Source organism: Oryx dammah, unplaced genomic scaffold, assembly GCF_014754425.2.
Source record: "Oryx dammah isolate SB20612 unplaced genomic scaffold, SCBI_Odam_1.1 HiC_scaffold_29, whole genome shotgun sequence".
NCBI lineage: Eukaryota > Metazoa > Chordata > Mammalia > Artiodactyla > Bovidae > Oryx > Oryx dammah.
Window position 1 is genome coordinate 109253297 of NW_024070213.1, and position 23961 is coordinate 109277257.

The 23961-nt window shown below is 38.1% G+C and overlaps 1 protein-coding gene across 7 annotated transcripts in view; it reads right to left on the minus strand.

Moving 5' to 3' along the window:
* Positions 1–11027: 11027 nt before the first annotated feature.
* Positions 11028–23961, minus strand: part of NAV3 (neuron navigator 3) — a 608990-nt gene continuing 596056 nt past the window's right edge. For 6 of the 7 annotated variants that reach the window (XM_040233842.1, XM_040233840.1, XM_040233838.1 and 3 more), the window contains 3 exons: positions 23786–23904; positions 19507–19710; positions 11028–13651 (listed from right to left, as the gene is read on the minus strand). In XM_040233842.1, the coding sequence (XP_040089776.1) occupies positions 13532–13651; positions 19507–19710; positions 23786–23904 (443 nt within the window). In that variant the 3' untranslated portion in view covers positions 11028–13531. The remainder of the gene's footprint in view (positions 13652–19506; positions 19711–23785; positions 23905–23961) is intronic. The other variant, XM_040233841.1, reaches the window with a different exon arrangement.

Sequence of the window (23961 nt, forward strand, 5' to 3'; positions counted from 1 at the left end):
CTTGGTTTTAACTAGGGCCTCCCAGGAGGTAATAAAGAGCCTCCCTGCCAATGCAGGAGACTTAAGAGGCACAGGTTTGATCCCTGGGCCGGGAAGATCCCCTTGAGGAGGGCACGGCAACCTACTTCAGCATTCTTGCCTGGAGAATTCCATGAACAGAGGACCTGGCGGGCTACACTCCATAGGGTCACGAAGAGTTGGACACAACTAAAGCAACTTGGCATGCATGCGTGTTACAAATGAGGTGAATGAATTCAGATGGAAGCATTCTTCCATCTTCCAAGGTAACACATTACTCAATGTACTTCTTATGGTCCTCACTTGAATGGCATTGAAACATGTATAATATCATGTAAGAATCGAATTGCCAGTCTATGTCCGATGCAGGATACGGCACGCTTGGGGCTGGTACACGGGGATTACCAGAGAGATGTTGTGGGGAGGGGGCTAGGAGGGGGGTTCATGTTTGGGAACGCATGTACACCCGTGGTGGATTCATGTCAATGGATGGCAAAACCAATACAGAATTGTAAAGTAAAATAAAAAATAAATTAAAAAAAATAATAAAAAAAATAAAATTAAAAAATAAAAAAAATAAAAGCACCCTTAAAAAATGTTTTGACTTGAAATGCAAATAAGAATTATCCACATTTTGGATAATGGGTGAAAGCATAAGGTGATGAAGTACATAAGTGCATTGATCTATCAGCTTTGTGGATGTTTTCTGCATTTGTTACTTTGAGATCATTGAGGTAAGTCAAGAACAAGGAAAATCTCTGTTACTTTTTCCCTAAAAACAAACTGGGAATGATTGTGTTCTTAAAACTCTTACTGAATACACCACAGATGTGCTTCATTTATTCTTGATTTTGGGCATATCTTTTAAGACAAGTGGCAACAAAATTTGCATTCCCAAATGGTCTCCAGCTTGAATAGCAAATAGTACATACAGGTAAGTTCAGAAATTCCATGTGAGGTAGTTTCTTTTGTGTAAACAAATTTTGGAAGATTATTCCAAGTGGCCCTGGAAATATATTTATGCTAACTGCATGTTCCCAATAATAGCATTCTTTGGCTAAAGTAGTTTTTAAATATACAAATGATTAATTAGTAAATATCTTTTCTTGCATCCCTTATAAGATTCTACTTATCTATTCAGCATCTTTAACTGAATATCTATTATGTTTAAGGGACTTTATCATTAACAGAATTCTAAGAACAAAGGCAACTAAAAAGACATGATAGCTGGCTGGCTTCAAGTTCCTTACTATCTTCCTTTTCTTATTCAATCTTTCTCTTATAGTTAGAAGTGGGCATGTATGGATTCTATCAAAGATGCTATCAAACATTTCCCAACTACTGCTATTTACCAACACACAGATAAATAACAATTTGAAGACAGAAGACAGTTGGACCCATTCGATTGCAAGTGGAGATGTTGGGGAACTTCAACATCCTCCCAAAAATCTCCTCCCAGTGCTTACAGAGACCCTGCCCAGGGGTGCCTACACATAAATGCTGGTGAGCTGGATCTGCACACAAGCAGATCTGAGAGCCTTCTGCCCTCCTTGGCAGATAAGTGTGACAGCTGCATGTATTACCATTCATACAAGTATTTCCCATTTGGGCACGTTCAAATCACGGGTAGAGCTCTTAAGAGCGGGTTAGAGCCCTGCGGTAAACCTGAGGGAGCCCTGGCTAATCATTTTTCCACATGAATTTTATACACACCTTGTTCAGACTCTGACTCAGCCCCGTCACCCTAAGCCTCCTTTCCAGAATACCAGGCCATTGTTTGTACAAGGCCCTTACCTTGGGGGGTGGGGCTGGAGAGAGAGTCCAGCAGCTCTTTCCAGGTGAAATTTCTATTCCCTGTGGCCTAAGGCCAAAATGTGAGGAGAGGAGAAATGCTATCCTTTCATTAGCACTTATTACGTCTTTAAAATCAGCCATCTGCATACTCAATAGAGCCATCAGATAATGGGTGTTCAATAGGTAAAGCAAACATCTTATCTTTAGGGGCTACAGATGACTTAACATCTGTTTAGAAATGCTAAAGGCATATGTAAAACATAATAATCACAGTATCACTGTTTCTTTTGGAATTTTCCAATTAGTGTCCCAGACATATTAAATAGGACATCCATTAAACTCTCCCCTTTGAACAGTAAGTGGTGTTGATTCAGGTATTCCACTTTTTTCAGTTCGGGTCCCTTGTTCTATATGAAGAGAAATACAAAGTTACTTAATACATATTTTCTTATACCTTCTAAAAATTTGTTACCGATACCCCCTAGACAGATCTCTATGATATTGTTAACATAATATGCTAGAAGTTACAATTGTTTGGCCACAAAATCTTGGTTTTTTTTTCTCTTCAAATTAACATGATAACAATTTTAAATTATTTACAATAAATGGTAATGGTTTAAAATTGTTTACAGTATTTTCCTATGACATGTTCAAACTCCTATTCCATCTTTGCCTTAGTAATGTTGAGACTTGATTTGCAACTTGACCTTTCTTTGAAATTAGTAGTCACAGAGTAACTGGCTTCCGGCGGTATCAATATTTGCCTGGCTGGTAAAATGTTTTCCTCTGTTTGCACACGATCTACTTTCTAGTTCTCTGGAGGTCCTGGATATTTTCTGCAAATCATTCTGTGGAAAGGAAATTTCCAGAGCATACTGTAAATCCATGGTGTCCCGCAAGGAGTCATGCAGGAATCGTTCTCATGCAGTTCATATGCCAGCTGGCTCACTGGAAAACTTTCCTCTACTTCTGTTTTTTGGCTAATGGCATATAGAAATTTTCTTTCCAAGTTTGCAATTTAGATAACATTAGTATCAAGTATAATTGTATTTGATAACCCATTCATTTTACTGAAACCCTAAAGTGTATTTGGGGTATTAATCATTTCCAGTTTCTGAGTGTGCCCAATTATAAGACATCCTTTTTTCAAGCTAGCTAATAAACCTCTTGGTTGGTACTGAAAAAGCAAACAGCTAAAGGGCATACTATTTTTAAAAAAGGCTAATTACTTACTGTGTTATATTAACAAGGGGATGTCTCACAGTGTGCTCGCTATGGTCAGCCCCGTGGCTTCTGCAGATGGACTAAATTTCTAGTAGCAAATCTTTAAAAAAATGTATAGTCAAGGAAATATGAAGTTTCAGATCTTGGAAAGAAATAGTCACTGAATTTTAATACATAAGAGAGAGAAGGAAAAAAAATTAGAGAAATACCTTTATAAGGGTTTGGAGGTTTCTGGAAAGGCAGACCATTAGAATGTTTGGTAAACAGTGAACACTGGCAAAAACAGTAAGTGTCTAGCCCCCAGGGATATTTTATACAGATCAGGAAATGCACTGCTTTAACCTGTTTCTTATATCTCTTAGTTAGTACGTTTGTCCATTTTTAGTGTGTTTGTTATTCTACTACCTCCAATCTTAAAAATATTCTTTTTATATTTACATATGTAAATATTATTTTCAGGTTTGAATTGAAGTTCTGATCTAACTCTGGGAGTCATTTTGCTATTTAAAATGTCTTTACCTGCTCATTCTTCTTCTTTTTAATCTAGAGAAGAGAATTTTTTCCTGTGGAAAAAGAACTTTTGTCTCTCTTTGAAAGGTCCTTTTTTATCCAAGTGTAGGATGAGTAGACAATTTTTGTCCTGGGATTTAGAAAACATGTGAATATATGGAGATACGTATATGTAAAGATATAAATATATGTAAGTATATACATATAATTATGGTATAATTACTATATGTATACACACGTATGCATGTACATGTGTATATATGTGTATATATTATATGAGATGAGATGTAGAAATGAACAAGAAATGAACACACTGCGATCTGAGAAAGCTGGTTGCTGGCTGAGGCTAAGTTTGGGCCGTCTTATTCAGGAGTGGCCACTGTCCACTTGTGTCTGCTTGCAGGCTGTATAGCAATTCAGGAACTCACTTTTTAACTTTAATGTTAATTAATTGTCTCATATTTAACTTTAAAACTGGTACTCAGTTCATGTTAACTATGTTTGGAACAGCTTACCTAAGTGGATCTTGTTAACTAAGTTTTTGAAATCTGAGTGCAGATGAAGTTCTTCTGATGGATATTTAGTCTCCAAATTGAGATGTGCCCTGAGTGCACAACACAGGGCAGATTTCAGACAGTGCAGAAGAGAGAAAATGCAAACTGTTAAAGATTTTACTAAAACATATTTCAGCTTCTTTTATGTTGAAACAATATTTTGATATGTTGAGATAAAGCATGTATGTTATTATAATTAATTTTACCTGTTTCTTTTTACATTTAGTAATAATGCTACTAGACAGTTTAAAATGGTATGTGAGGCTCCTGTCATATTTCTAGTCGAAGGGCTGTAATTGTCTAAAGAGTATGAAGTCTCACCAGTAAGCAGAGTCCAGGTCAGTTTCCTTCCCCTGAGAAACCACTGCTATTGGCAGACTCTCTGAAGTGGCCAAACTGGAAGATTTCACTCCAGCCACCATGAGCCTGACTTCAGCTGTTGATTGGGTTCACTCTTGGCCTCAGAAGTTCAACTTGTACCAGGTTTCTGGGCAGCACTGCCCAACACTGTCTGAATCTCTAGCCTCTCAACTGGCCAAAGAGCCTGCCCCGTCTCTGCACGGCCCCGTACCCTGGGTAAGGGCCGGCCTGGGGATGGCAAGCTTACCAGGAGAACCATTTGTCTGGGACCAGACAGCACGCCCTTAAAGAGACACTGATGTTAGGCACACCATCATTCTCCCACGTTCAGAGGGTCTATGGGGAATTTGGTCCAGCTTTTCCACCTTGAATATCATCCTCTAAAACCAGCTTATACTCAGCTGCCTCCATTTAGAACACCAAGTCAGAACCAAACCACACTCAACACAATTACCAAAGATACCTATAAGCACTCAGGCATTCTTAAGTAGGCTATGACTGGACTTCTAGACTTTCCACTAGGTCTTGTGAATATGGTTCTCTAGGAACTGACAGATACACATGATTTGTATCATAAATGATGTACAGAGTGACTCCATTTACTGTGGCAGCAGTTCATTATCCGATGTCATCCATAGGGTATAAAATCTAGATTAACACTGTATTTAATTTTTCCTAGAAAAAAAAAATCACAAAATGATATTAGGATATAGATTTTCTGACTTGGAATTCAATGGTTTTACATTATACTCCTCCTTTATAAGGGTCCCATTAAACAGCCTTAAATATGTTAGTTGAAATCTAAAGCCAATGAACTATAAAGATGTTCACCACAGTGCTTACTCTCTCTTCTGTTTTCTCTATTTGGTCAAGATCTTTCTTGTGGGAGAACTATCCCAAGGTGAAATTCATAGTGTTTTGATCTTTTCAGGCTCCACCTGTCTGCTAGGCTCTAGCATTAGATTTCCAACTGCTTGGTATATTTTATCTCTTCCTCTAAAAAAATCCATATATTTAAATTGCACTATATAATCTTCAAAGGACTTGAAAAGCAGAAAGAAAAATGAAAATTTGGTCGAAAGTACATAGTACATTACATCTAAAGGGGGAAAAAATTCCAAGCATGAGGCAGAACTTTGTACTGGAGGACACAAACCCTCAGGTATCTGTCCTCCTCCCGTGACCACTAAGCGGCACGCTCATATTCATCTGTCTTCTCGGCTCAGGGAGCTCCACCTGAGAAAGAGGCTCTTCTCAAATTAAATATTTTTATTTAACATAAGCTTACGTTCAGCTGCTGTCTCCATGTTCAGAAATATTTTTATTTAGTAAATATTTATTGAGCGTGCACTATATTCTAGGCCCTAAAATTGAACATAAGTGAGATCACTCTGTGTGTGTGTGTGTGTGTGTGTGTGTGCTCAGTCATGTCTGACTCTTTGCAAGCCCGTGGACTGTAGCCTGCCAGGCTCCTCTGTCCATGGAATTTAATTTTCCAGGCAAGAATACTGCAGTGGGTTGCCATTTCCTCCTCCAGAGGTATATATATGTGTGTGTGTGTATGTGTATAATTTGATTTTATATATAAGAGCAAATAAATAATTCAAAGTCTTGTCTGACCTCGTCTGAGGGATCTGAAATGCTTGTCTAAGGCATTTGAGAATATTTCAGGCCCTTGGGGTAAGAGAACCCCACTCCAGTATTCTTGCCTGGAGAATTCCATGGACAGGGGAGCCTGGTGGGCCATGGTCCGTGGCATCACAGAGTCGGACACAATGAGCACACAGCACCGGGGTAAGAGGAAGTAAATTCCAGTAAAAGAAATGCTGTTCTCAACGTGGTCTCAGACAAAATATTATATCTTGATGAACTCCATAATCTTTGAATAAATTAGAATGGTGATAAGTGTTTAGTAGTGTTCAATATTTGCTTACTTAGTTATGGGATTAACATTTGATTTGGGAAACCCTCCACTTACCCATCCACCTGACAGTTAAGAAGCTGGGAATCTTTGAGTATTTTGTAATCTAACCTACATTTTTAATAAATATCTCTCTACTAGAAGAGCAACCTTTAAATTGGCCTACCAGAGGGTTTTTTTTTTTTTTTTAAGATTATACTACAGTGTTGACACATGCTCATAGCTAAATTGTCTGGAAAGTTGTTGTTAATGTTTCAACAATTACTTCTTGATTCTACAACTAGGCTAATGTAGAGAACAGAATCAAAATGGGGGCAGTGAACATGGTAATAAAGGAAATCAAGGGATAAGCAAAATCTAGATTGAGCAAAGAACTGTCATTTGATATTTGAACCTTATTTCTAAAAACAAAATGCAGAAGAGATGAGGGAGGTGGGTGATCAAATTTCATAAAGATCAATCTTTCTTTAGTCGTGTTAGCCAATAGGAATGGAAATATCAAGTGAGTCACAAATACGAGCAGTATATTTAATTGTAAAATTTGTAGTAGCCACATTAAAAAAAAAAAGAAAAATGATCAGGTGAATTTTAATACTACAGTTAATATAATCCAATATACTGAAGATATTTTCATCTCAACATGTAATCACTATAAAAATTACTCAGTTGTACACCAACTTCAACTCTATCATGCTATTATAGAATACTGGCAAACTTTAAAATTTCCAATCATAAATAAAAGGTTCATGAATGTCTTTACAATTTTAAGGAAAGGAACTTGAGAACTTTTTATTTTCCTTTAATAAGATTCTACTTCACAGTGTGCTATATTTAATTTCTATAAATATGTTTACTAGCAGAAGAACTCCTGGGTAACTAACAGATTATGTATACTTGATGTGGAGAAGAGAGACTTCAACGATTATGTATCTAGATCATCTCCTGTGAACTAAAAAGTAATACTAATTCAGTAATGCAATATTGAGTGGACATGAGTTTGAGCAAGGTCTGGGAGTTGGTAATGGACAGGGAAGCCCGGCGGGCTGCAGTCCATGGGGTTGTAAAGTTGGACACGACTGAACGACTGATCTGATCTGAATGCAATATTTTAGTTATTAGTTTGTCCTCCCCCCAAAGCAAAACACAACTGAAACTTTTTAAACGTCTTAACTGATCAAAGACACAGATTTAGACATTGATTTATTTCTTATAAAAGTGTTTTTTCTTTTAACATGAACGTCCAAAAGTCTGAAATAAAGGTATGTGAATTTCTCCAAATTTAAAACATAACCCACTGGTATTGCTGGCTCTATCAGTGTCAGAATCTCCTTTGGCTACTATTCACTAGGCTTCTCATTGGTCATTCTCTTAGAGAACTTAGGTACCCATGAAAATAAGAAGCAGAGACCCAATAGTTCTAACTGTAAGTTCCTTAGGTTTGTGGCCTGAGTCTCAATGATGCCTAAGAAAGTTGCCTGACACATATTAGGCATGTAATAAATATTTGTTAAATAATATTAATAATAATAGCTAACATATAGCACTTAAGGTGTGACAAAATTTTCCAAGTGCTTCATGATTTTAAAATATTCCATCTTCCTAAAATGCACATGAAAACATGCACAAATTCACTAATTATCAGAGACATGTGTAACAAAAGTACAATGAGATATCATCTCACACCAGTCAGAATGGCTATCATCCAAAAGTCTACACATAACTAGAAGATGCCCCATACCGCAACTAAAGATTCCATGTGCTGCAACTAAGACTGGCACAGACAAATAAATAAATAAGATATTTTTAAAAGTCTACACACAACAAATGCTGGCGAAGATGTGGAGAAACTCTCCTACAATGTTGGTGGGAATATAAATTGGCACAACCACTATGAAGAACAGTGTAAGTGTGTTAGTTGTTCAGTCGTGTCCGACTCTTTGCAACTCCATGGACTGCAGCCCATCAGGCTCCTCTGTTCATGATATTTTCCAGGCAAGGATACTGGAGTGGGTTGCCATTTCCTTATCCAGGGATCAAACCCGGGTCTCCTGCACTTCAGGCAGATCCTTTACTGATTGAGCTACAAGGGAAGGAGATTCCTTAAAAAACTATTAAATAAACATAGTGCTATCATATGATCCAGAAAAACACTACTAGGTAGTTGGGCTTAGCATACATACACCACTATATATAAAATAGATAACCAACAAGGACCTACTTGTATTGTACAGGGAGCTCTGCTCAATATTCTGTAATAATCTATATGGGTAAAGAATCTGAAAAAAAGATGAATATATGTATATATATAACAGACTCACTTTGTACACATGAAACTAACACAACATTGAAAATAAATTATACTTAACAAATTGAAATTAAAATAAAAAATAGGAAATAATCAGGTCAGGAAGCAACAGTTAGAACTGGACATGGAACAACAGACTGGTTCCAAATAGGAAAAGGAGTACGTCCGGGCTGTATATTGTCACCCTGCTTATTTAACTTATATGCAGAGTACATCATGAGAAACGCTGGGCTGGAAGAAGCACAAGCTGGAATCAAGACTGCTGGGAAAAATATCAATAACCTCAGATATGCAGATGACACCACCCTTATGGCAGACATTGAAGAGGAACTAAAAAGGCTCTTGATGAAAATGAAAGAGGAGAGTGAAAAAGTTGGCTTAAAGCTCAACATTCAGAAAACGAAGATCATGGCATCTGGTCCCATCACTTCATGGCAAATAGATGGAAAAACAGTGGAAACAGTGACAGACTTTGGGAGGGGGCGGCTCCAAAGTGACTGCAGATGGTGACTGCAGCCATGAAATTAAAAGATGCTTACCCCTTGGAAGGAAACTTATGACCAACCTAGACAACATATTAAAAAGCAGAGACATTACTTTGCCAACAACGGTCCATCTAGTCAAGGCTATGGTTTTTCCAGTAGTCATGTATGGATGTGAGAGTTGCTATAAAGAAAGCTGAGCACCGAAGAATTGATGCTTTTGAACTGTGGTGTTGGAGAAGACTCTTGAGAGTCCCTTGGACTGCAAGGAGATCCAACCAGTCCATCCTAAAGAAGACCAGTCCTGGGTGTTCATTGGAAGGACTGATGTTGAAGCTGAAACTCCAATACTTTGGCCACCTGATGTGAAGAGCTGACTCATTGGAAAAGACCCTGATGCTGGGAAAGACTGGGGGCAGGAGGAGAAGGGGACGACAGAGGATGAGATGGTTGGATGCCATCACCAACTCAATGGACATGGGTTTGGGTGGACTCTGGGAGTTGGTGATGGACAGGGAAGCTTGGCGTGCTGCGGTTCATGGGGTCACAAAGAGTTGGACACGACTGAGCGACTGAACTGAAACTGAAATAAGTAAATTAAATATTCCATCTTCAAAACAATCTTATGAGTAGAAACTAAAACTATCCCATTTTACAGATTGGCAAACTGGATAAAAGGCATACTTTTCATAAGACTTTAATATTACCATGAATACATTTACAAATTCAATAATGAGAGTATTTGTTACACTACTGATGTTATAAATGTATTATAATGGCTGTGCTAATATAGTAGCTGGCATTTATTCAGTTTCCTGAGTGCCAGGCATCACTTGAAGTACTTTACAGATATAAATTCAATACTCCCAACAGCCCTATGAGATAGGTACTATTACCCCATGTTATAAATGAGAACACTAAGTTTTAGAAGATGCACACTTAAAAAAAATACTGTTGACTTTTGAAAACATAGTAATTGTAAGAGGTGGATATTATTCCAATCATCCACTTGGTAGGTGAGGGAACTAGGCATAAAGAGTGTGAGTAATTGGCCAAGGTTACACAGAGAACGATACTGTTGGGACCCACACTCAGACAGCCTGATACCAAAGGTGTGAGAATAACGTTCAAGTTTTATATCAATTCAGTGTTTACCTGGATAAGATGAATTGTGGAAATTTCCCAATTTCTGAAAGTGTGAATAAAGGAAATATTTATCCATTTTTATCTATTACTGTTGTTCAACTCATTTTAACTAATATATATATATATATATATATATATATTTTTTTTTTTTTTCTCAACAAGTGTTCTAATTTTCCTGCTTTTAGAATTAAAACCCTACTCAGAGTACCCAAATAAGCATTCCAGTTACTGGTATGAAAGACCAAAGTGCTTTGAAAAAAATTTCTCATTTTAAAGAGGGTTCCTTGTCTTTTTATAATTTCTTAAAAATAAACCACCACCAGAAGAATTTTTCTATGTTAAAAGCATCTTTAGAGCTAAAAGGTCAAAAAAAAGTTAATGGAATAAAAACAAAGAAACGTTTAATAAGTTGACATAATTAAGTGAATATTAACATTTTATTTTATATTAATGCTTATTTTATAATCATTTAGACTAATAATGAGTTTTCTAAAAATATTCACTGAATAAATAACTTTCATTTAAAAAGATATACCTAGTGCCTTCAATATATTTACTCATTTAAAAGCTATGAGGTTCTTTCTATGAGGAATATAAAATAAAAAAATTGCATACATCCTACTCATGGCTTATTAATAGTGCAAGCAACATTTTAAAGTTTGATACTTTTGGTGCATAATTATTCAATTCTCTCCACATATAGACACCACACCTTGTTGTCAATAAATAATTCCACTTTAATGTCAAAGTAATAATTTAGACAGATACAGGGCGCACATTTGCAAAAAAATATATGCAAGCTGGTTTACAAGCTAGAGGAACAACCAACCAATAGAAAATACATCACCCAGTTAAGTCCACTGACACCAAGTAGTTGCTGTCGGGGCTTTACAAAGACTACAAAACTTTTCAGATGATTTATTTCACTGTTTCTATTTACATGGTATGTTACATCAAAAATGTACAAAATATAAAATGTATACAGACAAATGTTTCACAAACTAGTTTCAGTTGTAAACTAGGCGGACCTACTGGGATGTATTGCAGGAATTTCTGTTTAATGATCATGTTTGGACTGTGGTTCTCAAAATGGCAGGGAAAGATTAGCAATTTTCTTAGATCACATATTGTACAAGGGCCACTAGTCATCCAGCTACGTACATCGACGTTTCACCACAGACGTGATCCACGTTTGAGGCTTCAAAGTCAGGGTGCCCTTTCTACGTGCACGAGTCCAGTTCTGACTTCCCTTAGGGCGATAGCACCGTGGAGGGCCTACAGACCAAGTGACACTCTGACCGCTGCACCGATGTCTCGTGTGGCTATTGTTCTACAGCAACTGACCCGTGGGTGGTCACAGAGGGTAGCACCAATTGAACGTCCTGAAGTAGCACATTTTCACACGCATGGAACAAGTCTACACCGTGGCCTAGCCCTTGAGGTGATGAATTTCAAACCTGTCCTCTGTGCGTGGTGGGAACTTCTCCAGTCACTCCCGTCAGTTCTCATGTACTCTCTTGAAAGCCTGCCATGACAGATGCACTTTCAGACATTTTTACTTTTCCAACAATGCACTGGCTTCATGGACAGTTTTGAAGCATGCTCACTCTAGCACTGATAGCTCCTGCGTGGCCACCACAACTGTAAATACAGGACAAACACACCAGGTAACAAGAGCACTGAGGGTCTGCATTCTGCATTTGTTTGCAACGTACAGGAAATCTCAGCAAGTGAAACATCTCTTAACACCCACAGGATAAAATACAATTTGTGTGTGTGTTTGTTTTGAGTTGTGCAAGTGTTTTAAATGATTATTTACAATACCTACCCAGTAGACTGTGCAAATCTAACCTTCTTTTACAGTATAAATGCTTTCTCATCCACAGTGACTTCACTGCTTCAGTGTTCTCGAATGCTGAATTTCTCATGTACAATAATACCCATCAAAACAACATGCTCAAAACTCATAATAATTAAAAAAAAAAAAAAGAATAGGAGAGAAAAGCCAAATAGTTGTGCTCATGCTGCATCTAGTGCTTCCAGCGCTGCTGGATAAGAATTCACCCTCTCCCGCCTTCTGAAACTCTCCCCTAGAACTGGATGGAAGATAGCCACATGGCTTAGCTTTTAAATGACACTCAAAGAGGGTTTCTGGGTTACTTGAGTCTTTTGGAGGATAGGCAAAGCAATCTGTTCTCAAGGTAAAAATACTGATCTTTCTCCTATCCATTTCTTCAAAACAAACACAAAAATAGAGATGAGGCTACTGTGTTAACTGGTGTTATAAGTAAAGACGGTGGAAATTACCAATGGTTCAGGATTTAAACCAACTGTTAAACTGTTGTAGAAATCGGTTTAAGGCAGTGAGACAGCACCATAGGAAATGTTCCTTCTTTTCACTGACAAGGCTCAAACAAATAAAGCCCTAAAAAAGCCTGTTGTCAGTGTTGACTAATAATTGGTATAAAACTTTTTTTTTTTTTAAGGGAATGGGCAGGTGGTTTAAAAAGACCACAGTGGGAAAAACCACCTTGTCAAACCTGTGACTCAGACACTAAAGCATGGGTGAAGCACATCCTGTGATCACGGCAGTTGAGAATGATACTGGCACTTCTCCAGCTGGCCACAGCAGCGTTTCCCTGGGGTCGCACAATTCCATTTGTGCTTGTAGAGGCCTGGCCTCTTCATTTTGGAATGGGGTGAGCGCACAACACAAACGCTACTGGGGCTCCGCGACCAGCACCATGTGGCACAAAAGAGGCTGGACGGATCAGAAGAGTGGACCCTGCTTGGGGGGAACAACCCCTCAGAGGAAACCAAGAGAAGGAACTGCGATAACAAAAAAAAGAAAAGAAAGAAAAGGTCTGCATTGTAAACTTTTAAAGAGAAGAAACAGAAAGTCCAGTTTGGCTATCCCATGCGCAATCTTCAGTTGCCTGTCATTAGGGTCCTTTCCAGTTGAGTATTGGAGCCTTACATCACTCCACAGAGATTAAAAAAAAAAAAAATGCCTAGAAAGAAAAGCAAGTTACGCTTCCGTGTCAACTGAGTATCTTGGTGGTTCAGACTTGGTTCTGCTGTCTCCTTAGAGACCACAACTCTGGGTCAGGGCCCTGACAGGATGCTTTCATACTGGCAGTGGTTTAATGAAAATACCTTACTTTTCAAACATTTTTTTTTTAAAGCATAGTCTTTTCCCCTAACTTTTTTTCACCCTCTAGAGGGTAGATTCAAGAGACGAATCCAAAATGTCTTCATGATGGCTGGTGCTATCACTGTCGCAGCTTTGTGTGCCCGAGTAATTGGCTGCTTCTTGGAGTTTCATTAGCATATTCATCTGAAGAAAGAAAAAGAGACATCGATGGAGGCGATGATGCATGGAAAAAGCCAGGCCCAGAAAACACACGGCCCCGAGCCACACGGAGGACCCATCTCATCCCCTCCAAGGGAAACGGAAAACAATTTTAGACTTTGACTGGTTGCCCTCGCTCCTAGACTGTTTCTCCCACACATGACTACAACGGCAAACCATAAGGACAAAATAGGGCCTCTGGATAAGTCTTTTATTCGCGATTGTAAACGAATATAGCGCCAGCAGGGAGTGCCGAAAGGAAATTGTATCACAGCCGGACATCTGGGCTCGTGGCTGCAGAGGACGCCAAGCTGCCCAGCTTTTTGGCTGCGAGAAGCAGAAAGCGCTGAATGGCAACTGAAAGTCCTGAACGTTCCTACACGCCGACGGGCACACAGGCTTCCGCTCAGGGTCCCTGGAGAGGAGGCGGGGCTGGAGTAGAATGGAACCAGCTGCTTCATACAAGCCCCCCATCTGCTGCTTAAGCGTTGACCTCGAGGGGAGGCGACTGAATGAAGCCGACCATGAGCATTTGAAGAGGGCAAAGGGAAGAATCACCGTCAAGCTTCTGTGGCTGTTGAGCGCCTGGCTAAAATATGATGGATATCTCACTGAAAAGAAAAACCACCTTCTGGAACAAGAGCAGCTGTCTCAAGTTTCCCAGCCTTTTAGGACAATGGCAACGTTTGTTCTCATAAAAGGGACATGGGCAGGAAAGCAGCTGGGGAGAAAGGCAGCTAGTGTTTCCGGGTATTAGAAAATAAAAGGAGGCCACTTTGCTTGGATTTTGAGAGATCTGCAGATTCAGTGGTAGAGATGGATAAAGAAATCTTGTTCAAAAGCAAATCGTGAATAAATGATTTGACAGTTTTAGAAAGCACAGAAAAATTGGCACATCTTCGGGAGGGTATGGACTTGTTTTCTTATCAAGAGTTTCTGTAAATGGTAATAATCTTTGTATTGTTTAATGCATGCTAACTTTACTATTTATTATGTAATCAAAGATGTTCTTTTTTTCCCTCAACTTAAAATTTAGGGAAACTGATCCAATAGAAAGGCTAAATCCAAAAGGTTTCTTTAGTCATATGTTAAACTCTGCTTGCTGAGACAGTCAGTGTAAAATGTGTGTTCAATTAAAAAATGTTTGTGAAATAAAATGACACACTGGTAATTACCAATTCCATCAAGAATGCTTTTCTGACAAAGAAGCTATAGTTATAGCATATTTTAAAGTCATTCTTTAGGACAATATTTTTCAACATAATTTTCTGTCTAATTCCCTGAATTTATTAAACAAGCTACATAAACATATGAAAGTAGTTGGTGATAACCTCTTAAACCCAGTGAGTCAAAAAGCTAAATTTCTCCATAAACATAGGTTTTCTCTCTCCCCCCTTCTCTGTCTCTCTTTTGAACACACACACACATTCCCACCTTCATGCACATTCGTATTCCCTTTGTCCTTTCTTTTGTTACTCTAAGAAGCTGGCTGTATGTTCAAGCATCTAGGTGAAGATAATTTGTAAAAAAAAAAAAAAACAAAAAAAAAAAACCCAACACTGTGTTTCAAGAATAGAAATGCTTTCAAGGTTATGCCTTGATCTCAGTTACAAATATTTGAAATCACCTGAAAGCTGGCTGTTATAAAAGTTTTATGGTATAATAATAGTATTTTAAAGTCTTATGTTTTGAAAATGGTGCCATATAATAAATATGTTCCATTAAAATAAGTTCCAAGTCTCAGATTCATGGTAAATACATACAAAGTATTTACCATGCCTTCTCAGAGGGTTGCTTTGTACATTAGTCAAAGGAAATAGGTAAGGTTCACATCAGTCAGTAGTCTGGCTGGGTATAATCAGGGTGGATCATTATTCTCTACACAAGTCTTTCCTTGCGCTCTTTTCCCCTGCTTCTTTCCCAGACCCATAGTCATAAACACAGTGCCTATCATTTGTAACACCCTGGTCAGGTCCTTATCATCCCTGGTATTTGCACATCTGCCCGTCTTCCAGCCTCTATCCTCTTTCCTTTAACCTGCCCTCTATTCTATTACCAAGGTAATTTTTATAAACTGCAAATCTAATAAGTCCCTTGCTCAAAACTCTTTGGCGGCTCCCCATTGTATGGTAAACATTTAACTTCCTTCAAGATAAATAAGGCTTCAGATGACTTATCAATTGTAGACTTCTGTAGCTTTAATTCTTTCTGTCCCTTTTATTCTAATTCCACAAATTTGTATACAGCTCCCTAAACTCATTATTTTTATTGTACTGTTTCATCATGTTTCACTTGCTGTTTTTTAAATTTTGGATCGTCTCTATCCAACCTCATTATGAACTTTTACTCATCCTTCCAAACCTAGCTCAAGCATCTCCTCCTCTGAGGAGCTTTATCCTAACCACTTCCTCAACAGACTCAAAACTTTACCTAGAACATACTTCTATCATTATTGCACTGTAATTTATATATGTAGATATCTTTCTCCATGGCTGGACTATGAGCTTCTTAATGTCAGAAATGATATTGATTTTATGATCACAAGGATTTAGCCCTGAGTACATACTTATTATTTACTAATATTTACTGAATGAATGAGTCTGTTGATGATAAATACACATTACATTTTAAAATACTGTGAGATGTGCCAAAAACTTACATCCTTGTTCAGAGTCAAAAATATATTACTGACACTGAGGCTTTCTCTGAGTACTTCTGATTTAGATTGGACTGCAAATATGTTGTTACCTTATGTCAGTCATTATAAAAATACAGAGCAATAAATGCAGAGAGATACTTGCTAATCAGAATGTACCTGATTCACAGATATTTAGATGAGAAGGTTTTGTCATTTAATATGTCAAACATCATAACCCCTTGTTCTTTAAGATGTTGAGTGAAGCAGAGGTTAGGAATCAGAGATTTTTTTTTTTAAACTCATTTTTATTCATAATGTAGAGATTCTGATCCCTTTTCCAAAGTAGAAGATAAGAACATCTGGAGTCAGGGAAAAGAGTAATTAGTGGGTTTAGCTCACCAGGACTGGGTGAACTGGGAAAAATTTAGGACATCCCCTAAATGTCCCATACTCTATACAGTAGCCCTGAAAACAAACTTATAAACACCTTACCTTTATCAGGAACTGTATGAGAAACTGCAAAGGGAGAACTGGAAATTATAACAAATTCAGATGAAATAACCCCTATTTGTACTGTAAGGCTTATTTTTTCTCTATTACATATGGATGTGAGAGTTGGACTATAAAGAAAGCTGAGAGTCAAAGAATTGATGCTTTTGAACTGTGGTGTTGGAGAAGACTCTTGAGAGCCCCTTGGACAGCAAGGACATCCAACCAGTCCATCCTAACAGAAATCAGCCCAGAATATTCATTAGAAGGACTGATGCTGAAGCTGAAACTCCAATACTTTAGCCACCTAATGCAAAGAACTGACTCATTTGAAAAGCCCCTGATGCTAGGAAAGATTGTAGGTGGGAGGAAAAGGGGACAACAGAGGATGAGATGGTTAGATGGCATCACTGACTAAATGAACATGAGTTTGAGTGAATTCTGGGAGTTGGTGATGGACAGGGAGGCCTGGTGTGTTGCAGTCCTTGGGGTCACAAAGAGTCGGACACGACTGAGCGACTGAACTGAATTGAACTGATCAGGAATTACTGATCAGTTAGTGTACAGTCACAGTTTTGTGGACTTCAAACCAATTTCACTGGTTGTTTAGTTATTTAGCTATGTATGAGCTAAAGGGCCAGACACTTGTTATAAAAATATGAATTCAGGCAGGTCCTCAAGAAGTTTGTGAAAGTGAGTCACTTAGTCATGTCTAACTCATTGCAAGCCCCAACTCTTTCCAAGCCCTAGTCCATGGAATTCTCCAGGCCAGAATACTGGAGTGGGTAGCCTTTCCCTTTTCCCAAGGATCTTCCCAACCTAGGGATAGAACCCAGGTCTCCCTCATTGCAGTCAGATTCTTTACCAGCTGAACCACCAGGGAAGGCAAGAATACTGGAGTGGGTAGACTATCCATTCTCAAGTGGATTTTCCTGACCCAGGAATTGAAGTGGGGTTTCCTGCATTGCAGGGGGATTCTTTACCAGCTGAGCTACAAGGGAAGCCCCAAGAAGTTTATAGTTTAGATCAAATGTTCTAAATAAGAGATCCCTGGGCTCTAAGTAGATCAATGTATATTTCTTATGACTTTATGGAACTTTTTGAAATAGTATGGAAAATCTTCTGTGTGCATGCATTTTATCAGGAAAAAATAATGAAACTTCATCAGATGGTTCACATGTAAATTCCAAATGTTCAAAATGGTCAACTGAAATGACGAGATGTATATGTGTTACGGTTATTAGTGTAAGGATATTCCACAACGTATCAACTCATAACTTTATGTCTTTAAGTATGGTTATAGACTATGATTTAATCATTTCCTTAGATTCCCTGGTGGCTTAGATGGTAAAGCATCTATCTGCCTGCACTGCGGAAGACTGGGGTGCAATCCTCAGGTCGGGAAGATCCCCTGGAGAAGGAAATGGCAACCCACTCCAGTACTCTTGCCTAGAACATTTCATGCAGGAGGAGCCTGGTGGGCTACAGTCCATGGGGTCGCAAAGAGTCAGACACGACTGAGTGACTTCACTTTTTCTGTTTAAGTAACATAAGGACCTTTATCTCAGCATGTCTTCTTACTGTATTGGTTATTCAGTGATTTCTTTAGCCAGAATAGTAACCTAAAAAACACATTACATTAGAGACAAATTTATGGAAAGTCATCTCTAAAAATAAAAAAGAAATACATATGAAAATAAAGTTATTTTATTAGGAATAGATGTGGTTAGTATTTCCAGAGTATTCGTGCTTCGGGGTTTTATTGACTTCCAAGCATGCAATCTGAGCAAGACAGGGAATAATGCCCCTTTATAAAGAACGCTGAGCACCAAAGAATTGATGCTTATGAACTGTGGTGTTGGAGAAGACTCTTGAGAGTCCCTTGGACTGCAAGGAGATCCAACCAGTCCATCCTAAAGGAGATCAGTCCTGGGTGTTCATTGGAAGGACTGATGTTGAAGCTGAAACTCCAATACTTTGGCCACCTGATGTGAAGAGCTGACTCATTTGAAAAGACCCTGATGCTGGGAAAGATTGAGGACAGGAGGAGAAGGGGAAGGCAGAGGATAAGATGGTTGGATGGCATCACCGACTCAATGGACATGGGTTTGGGTGGGGTCCAGGAGTTGGTGATGGACAGGGAGACCTGGCGTACTGCGGTTCTTGGGGTCGCAAAAGGTTGGACACGACTGAGCAACTGAACTGAACTGAACTGAATTCCAAAGTCAGTTCATTCTTCTCCACTGTTGGCAATGGAGTACTAATCCTAAATTTAGTCAGACAAAATTTTACATGTAAAATGTAAAATTGATACATGTAAACTATTCTTTAGTTTTTCAAGTATAGATTATATTCTTTTTTGTCATTTTAGAACAAAATTCAGCTTTTTCTTACATACCTAATGAATTGAGTCCTGCAATGTTTGAAGTTTATTTAATTTTCTGCTTAATAAAAGAAAAATTATGGCCTCAGAGCACAGCCTGGTTTAAGTGTTTTTGATTATTTTGAAGTATACAAGTTTGGTCTTTTTTGAGAGTTTCACCCAATGAATATAGGCCAAAGGTAAAAATTTGAAAACTGAGTATCAACATCAGGACAATCTTAAATATTACCCAGGAAAACTAATTAATGTCTCTGATACAAATGACTAAATACTAGTGACTGCACACTGTAGTCAAGATTAGACAGGAAGAATCAAACATCAGCTTCTTACCAGGGGATCTCCCTCTGTGTCAGTTTGTGGAATGTGCTTTGAGGTTGTAGCTTCCTTCGTGGACACACAGCCCTCATACCCAACATCTTCTGGTCGCAACTGAAGTAATGCTGGGCCTTCCTGAGGCAGAGATGCTGAGCTCCATGGGTATGTATCAAGCACCCACTTGGAGGGATCTTCCCAAGGTGCTCGTTTCCCATACATCTAAAAAGTGATCACATATTTAGCGCATATAAAATGAATTCCTTGGTTTTTTTTTGTTTGTTTTATTTTATTTATTTATTTATTTATTTATTTATTTATTGCCATGCAGCTTGCAGGATCTTAGTTCCCAGAACAGGGATTGAACCCAGGCCCTCAGCAGTGAAAGCCTGGAGTCCTAACCACTGGACCACCAGGGAATCCCCTACATCTCTGTTCAGTAAGGAGGTGACTACTAATTTGCACACTGAGTCCCTATAGGACTTTCAGGGGAATAAAGTGTCCATATGCTATTTCCCAGATTTTAAACTATCTGTATAGTTCACTTTAAACTTGAAGGCTAGACAAAATAAATGGTTAGCATTTGGGGGAGAGCATGAGGGAGGTGTATTTTAAATACATGAAGAAATGACTACCCACATTTATCTTTGTTAGTAATTTTACAAACTAAATGAAAGGTCAACATTGAGAAAGGAAAGTTCCAGTAATAGAGAAATAAAAAGATTCATGCTAGACACTAAATACCTTTATTTACTAAAGTGTATTTTGGAAAGATGATGAATACAAGAGATTTCTTTTCTCTACTTCATTCTATGCAGATTTTCCTTGAACATAAGCATTCCTCCCCTGACAACCATTTCCATCAGATTAATTTCCTCTGTAATCTCGTTGCTTCCTATTAAAACTTCTTTGAGATATTTGTTTGTAAGACCACTAGTACAGAGGAAAGTTATGGGAAATAAAAACTTTGTCAGAACTCCTCTGGAGGAAGAAAGTTGATAAGAAAGAGATTATAAAGGCTCGTTAAAATGCGGGTAGTGGAGTAGATGGCAGATGAACACAAGTGAGGTTAAAAAAATTTTAAACTGGAAGCAAAGCCAAAATCAAACTAGCAACAGCACACTGAGGAGACAGAGGTTGGTGGCCTTGGGAAGAAAAAGTACAAACCACAAAGGCATAGAAGGAGAGGTGAAAATTAAGAGTAGAGGGCAGTAACATAGGTACACTAATTCTCTGATGGGCTCTCCTACTCTACTGAGGGCAACCCTGGTTACTAGGTGTATATTTGGTCCCAGACGGCACCAGATAGCAGTGTGAAGCGTTGTTGTGGCTTGTTGTGCTTCAGTGAGACAAAAACAAAATGGCGGATGCTGAGCCCATGAAAGGCCCACAGTCTGCTTGGAACTGTTTTTGAGCTTCTCCTGGAGAAGTTGCATGGCGTTGTGGCAGGCTTGCCTTAAGGAAAAAAAAAAAAAGTTCAGGTCTTGATATCTGCACATCTAGGGGATAACAGTCAGAGAAGCAATGGCACCCCACTCCAGCAGTCTTGCCTAGAAAATCCCATGGACGGAGGAGCCTGGTAGGCTGCGGTCCACGGGGTTGCTCAGAGTTGGACACGACTGAAGTGACTTAGCAGCAGCAGGGGGTAACAGTAGGGGTAGTAATCAACCTTTTTTTTTTTAATAGTTCTGTTATTTTGGAGCAGAAATTGTCTCTCAGTTAAAAATCTACTTAGATTGCTATACAACTTAAACTAATTGAAGGAAAGTATATAAATCTTGGAACGGAAATGTTACAAAAAGAATATGAAAATCTAGCAGAATCAACTGATGATGTCCAGAATCATCACGGAAGCAAAATTGGGGGTGACCAACAAAAAGGTAAACAGGCTCAATTCTGTATTTCAGAGTGAAGTAGATGTTATAGAACAAGAAATGAAAGAAGAGACATTCAAATATTCAGAAGGAGATGATCTGATTGCTGACATTTCAAGAAAGACAGAATCATCAGCATAAAAATCAGAATCCAGGGCATCCCAGTGTTTTTTCGAACTAGAACATCTGGCAAAGAGTATTTGCCATACAGTTCCCCACCAAAGCGTCAGCCTTCATTTGAGGAGAAATTATTCTATTCCTCTCAACTCAGATTTTCATCTTTGCAACCATGCTTTATTTTTCCACCTTTTGTGCCAGTTCATGGTTCTTTGTGGCCAGTATACCCAAGAAAGTAGTTCATGACATATGTGATTTCTCTTCTTCCTGTTCCTCCAGAAGTCACATACGGACCATCCCAAGAACATCATCTGCCAACAGACTTCCAGTCCAGTATATCCTTCAGTAGCGATGATAACTCTCTACTCACCAAAGGGTTTTCCTTTTTTTCTCAAAGTGCTGTATCTGCCTCCTGCCACCTCCATTCCCCTCAAGCCTCAGCTATTCCCTATGTTGTGACTGATCAAACTTTCACTCTAACCTACTAACAAACATCTAGAACTATAGCAGAAAACTTGAGATATTTTTATTCCTCCTCAAAAAAAATTTTTGGAGTATCTCTCAGCTTGGGGAACTGGTATTATTTTAGTGATTATGACTTTATTTAAAGGGAATTTTTATAGAATGATAATTCTTAGGATGGTGCTTTATAAATAATGATTTGAACATTAAAAATGCTACATACTTCTACAAAATGAGATTTAAGAATTTTTAGGTATTACTGTTTCTGAGTTTTTAAAACCCTTCTAATTCTTCTGATGTCTTAGCAAATGAATAAGAAATAAGGAAAATTTAATATATAAAGATTTGGATAATAGTTTACTAATGCTGAAATAGTATCTAGAGGAACACATAATTAATTTAAGTATTAATTTAAAAATCATGACCCCCTGAATATTTTAAATCAATTTCATACAAGTATATGATGTTTTTGGAACAAATAATTGAAACCAAGAGACCCAACTCACTTCTGAGATAGCATAATAGTTTTAGAGAAATCTTGACATGTGCTATGTTATACTTGAAAATAAAACCTTTTGGCACAGTCTTTAACTTTGTTGGAGATGTTTTCTCAGGCTGGTTTGGCTCATACCATTAAAAATATGAAACTGAGTTATTTAAATCTGAGGTATAACCAGTTGATAGCATTCTCTAGGATCATTACTTCTGTACGTTCAGAACATCCTCATAATATTCATCACGTTCACCATCCTGTTAGTTCTAAATCACTGCCATGCCCTTCTACAAGGTGAGGAAAGCATAAGGAAGTGAAAGGAAGTGAAATGAAGGAAAATAGACAACCGATTTTTTTTAGACAGTGATATAAAGACTTAACACAGAACTGCAGATGACAAAATGTGAAAAGCATGAAGTATATCTTAATTCTAGCAGCACTTGTGATAACCAGAAATAGAGATGCCTAAAACTGAGAAATAGAGAAAAGCAAAAACTGCCTAAACCTTGGCTGAGTTATTGTAAAGATGACTGGATTTTTCTGCCACAAGTTTGGTGATTATACAATGCGAATCTTAAAAAAATTCACACAAGGAAAAAAAAATCAAGACTTATAGAAAAGGGATGATATCTTTTGTTGAAAAGGGGTTTTCTTATTAGGGATGTATTTTGATTTCTTATTTAAGAGTAAATAGAAGGGGTGCTTGCAGGGCCTCGTGATGTAAGGTAGAGGAGGAAGGAGCAGAGATGCTACTAAACCAACCTGTCACAGTTTAAAAAAATCAAATGCCTTCGATTTAGAGCACTTTTAAAAACAGAAAGGGATTTTGCAAGGGATGTTGAAGGGTTTCAAGCAGTGAGACATCCTAAAGGAGGGACTCTATTAATGTAAGCACAAACTGCTTGCTACAGCTTGCATAAGAGAGTAAATGGGGATTTCCTAGAGATCCAGTGCTCCCACTGCAGTGGCATGGGTTTCACCCCTAGTCAGGGAAGATCCCGCATGCTGTGCGACACAGTCAAGAAAAGAAGAAGAGAGCAAACAACGGTCCATACCAACAGGCCTGCTTCATAAGATGCAGAACTGTGCAACTAACTAGCTGTCTAATAAGAACAGTTTGTAAATACCGATGGCAATAAATTTGGCCTTCAATGTGTTCTTGTTGGAATTCTTTCTCCTACATATTTATCCTCAGAAAAAATGTATTAGAAACTATTTGTTCTTTCAAGCTACCTTTATTTTTCTGCACAAATCAGAGAAATGATTTTTTGTTTGTTTGTTTTTGCTTTTAAAGGATGATTTCTTTTTCTATTTGGTTTTTTAAAACACTTAAGAAAATTGAGTACTATACCTGCAGACCTTCTCTTACTGCCTCCAGAATATAAGGTACCAAAGAATAGTTCCAGAGATCCATGAACCATACTCTAGAACCTTCTACGTCCATGGGACAAGGAAGGAAGAGTCGAGGGCCTGAGAAGAAAGAAATAACAAATCATTTATGAGAATCCCTTTATTTAGCAATCTAAA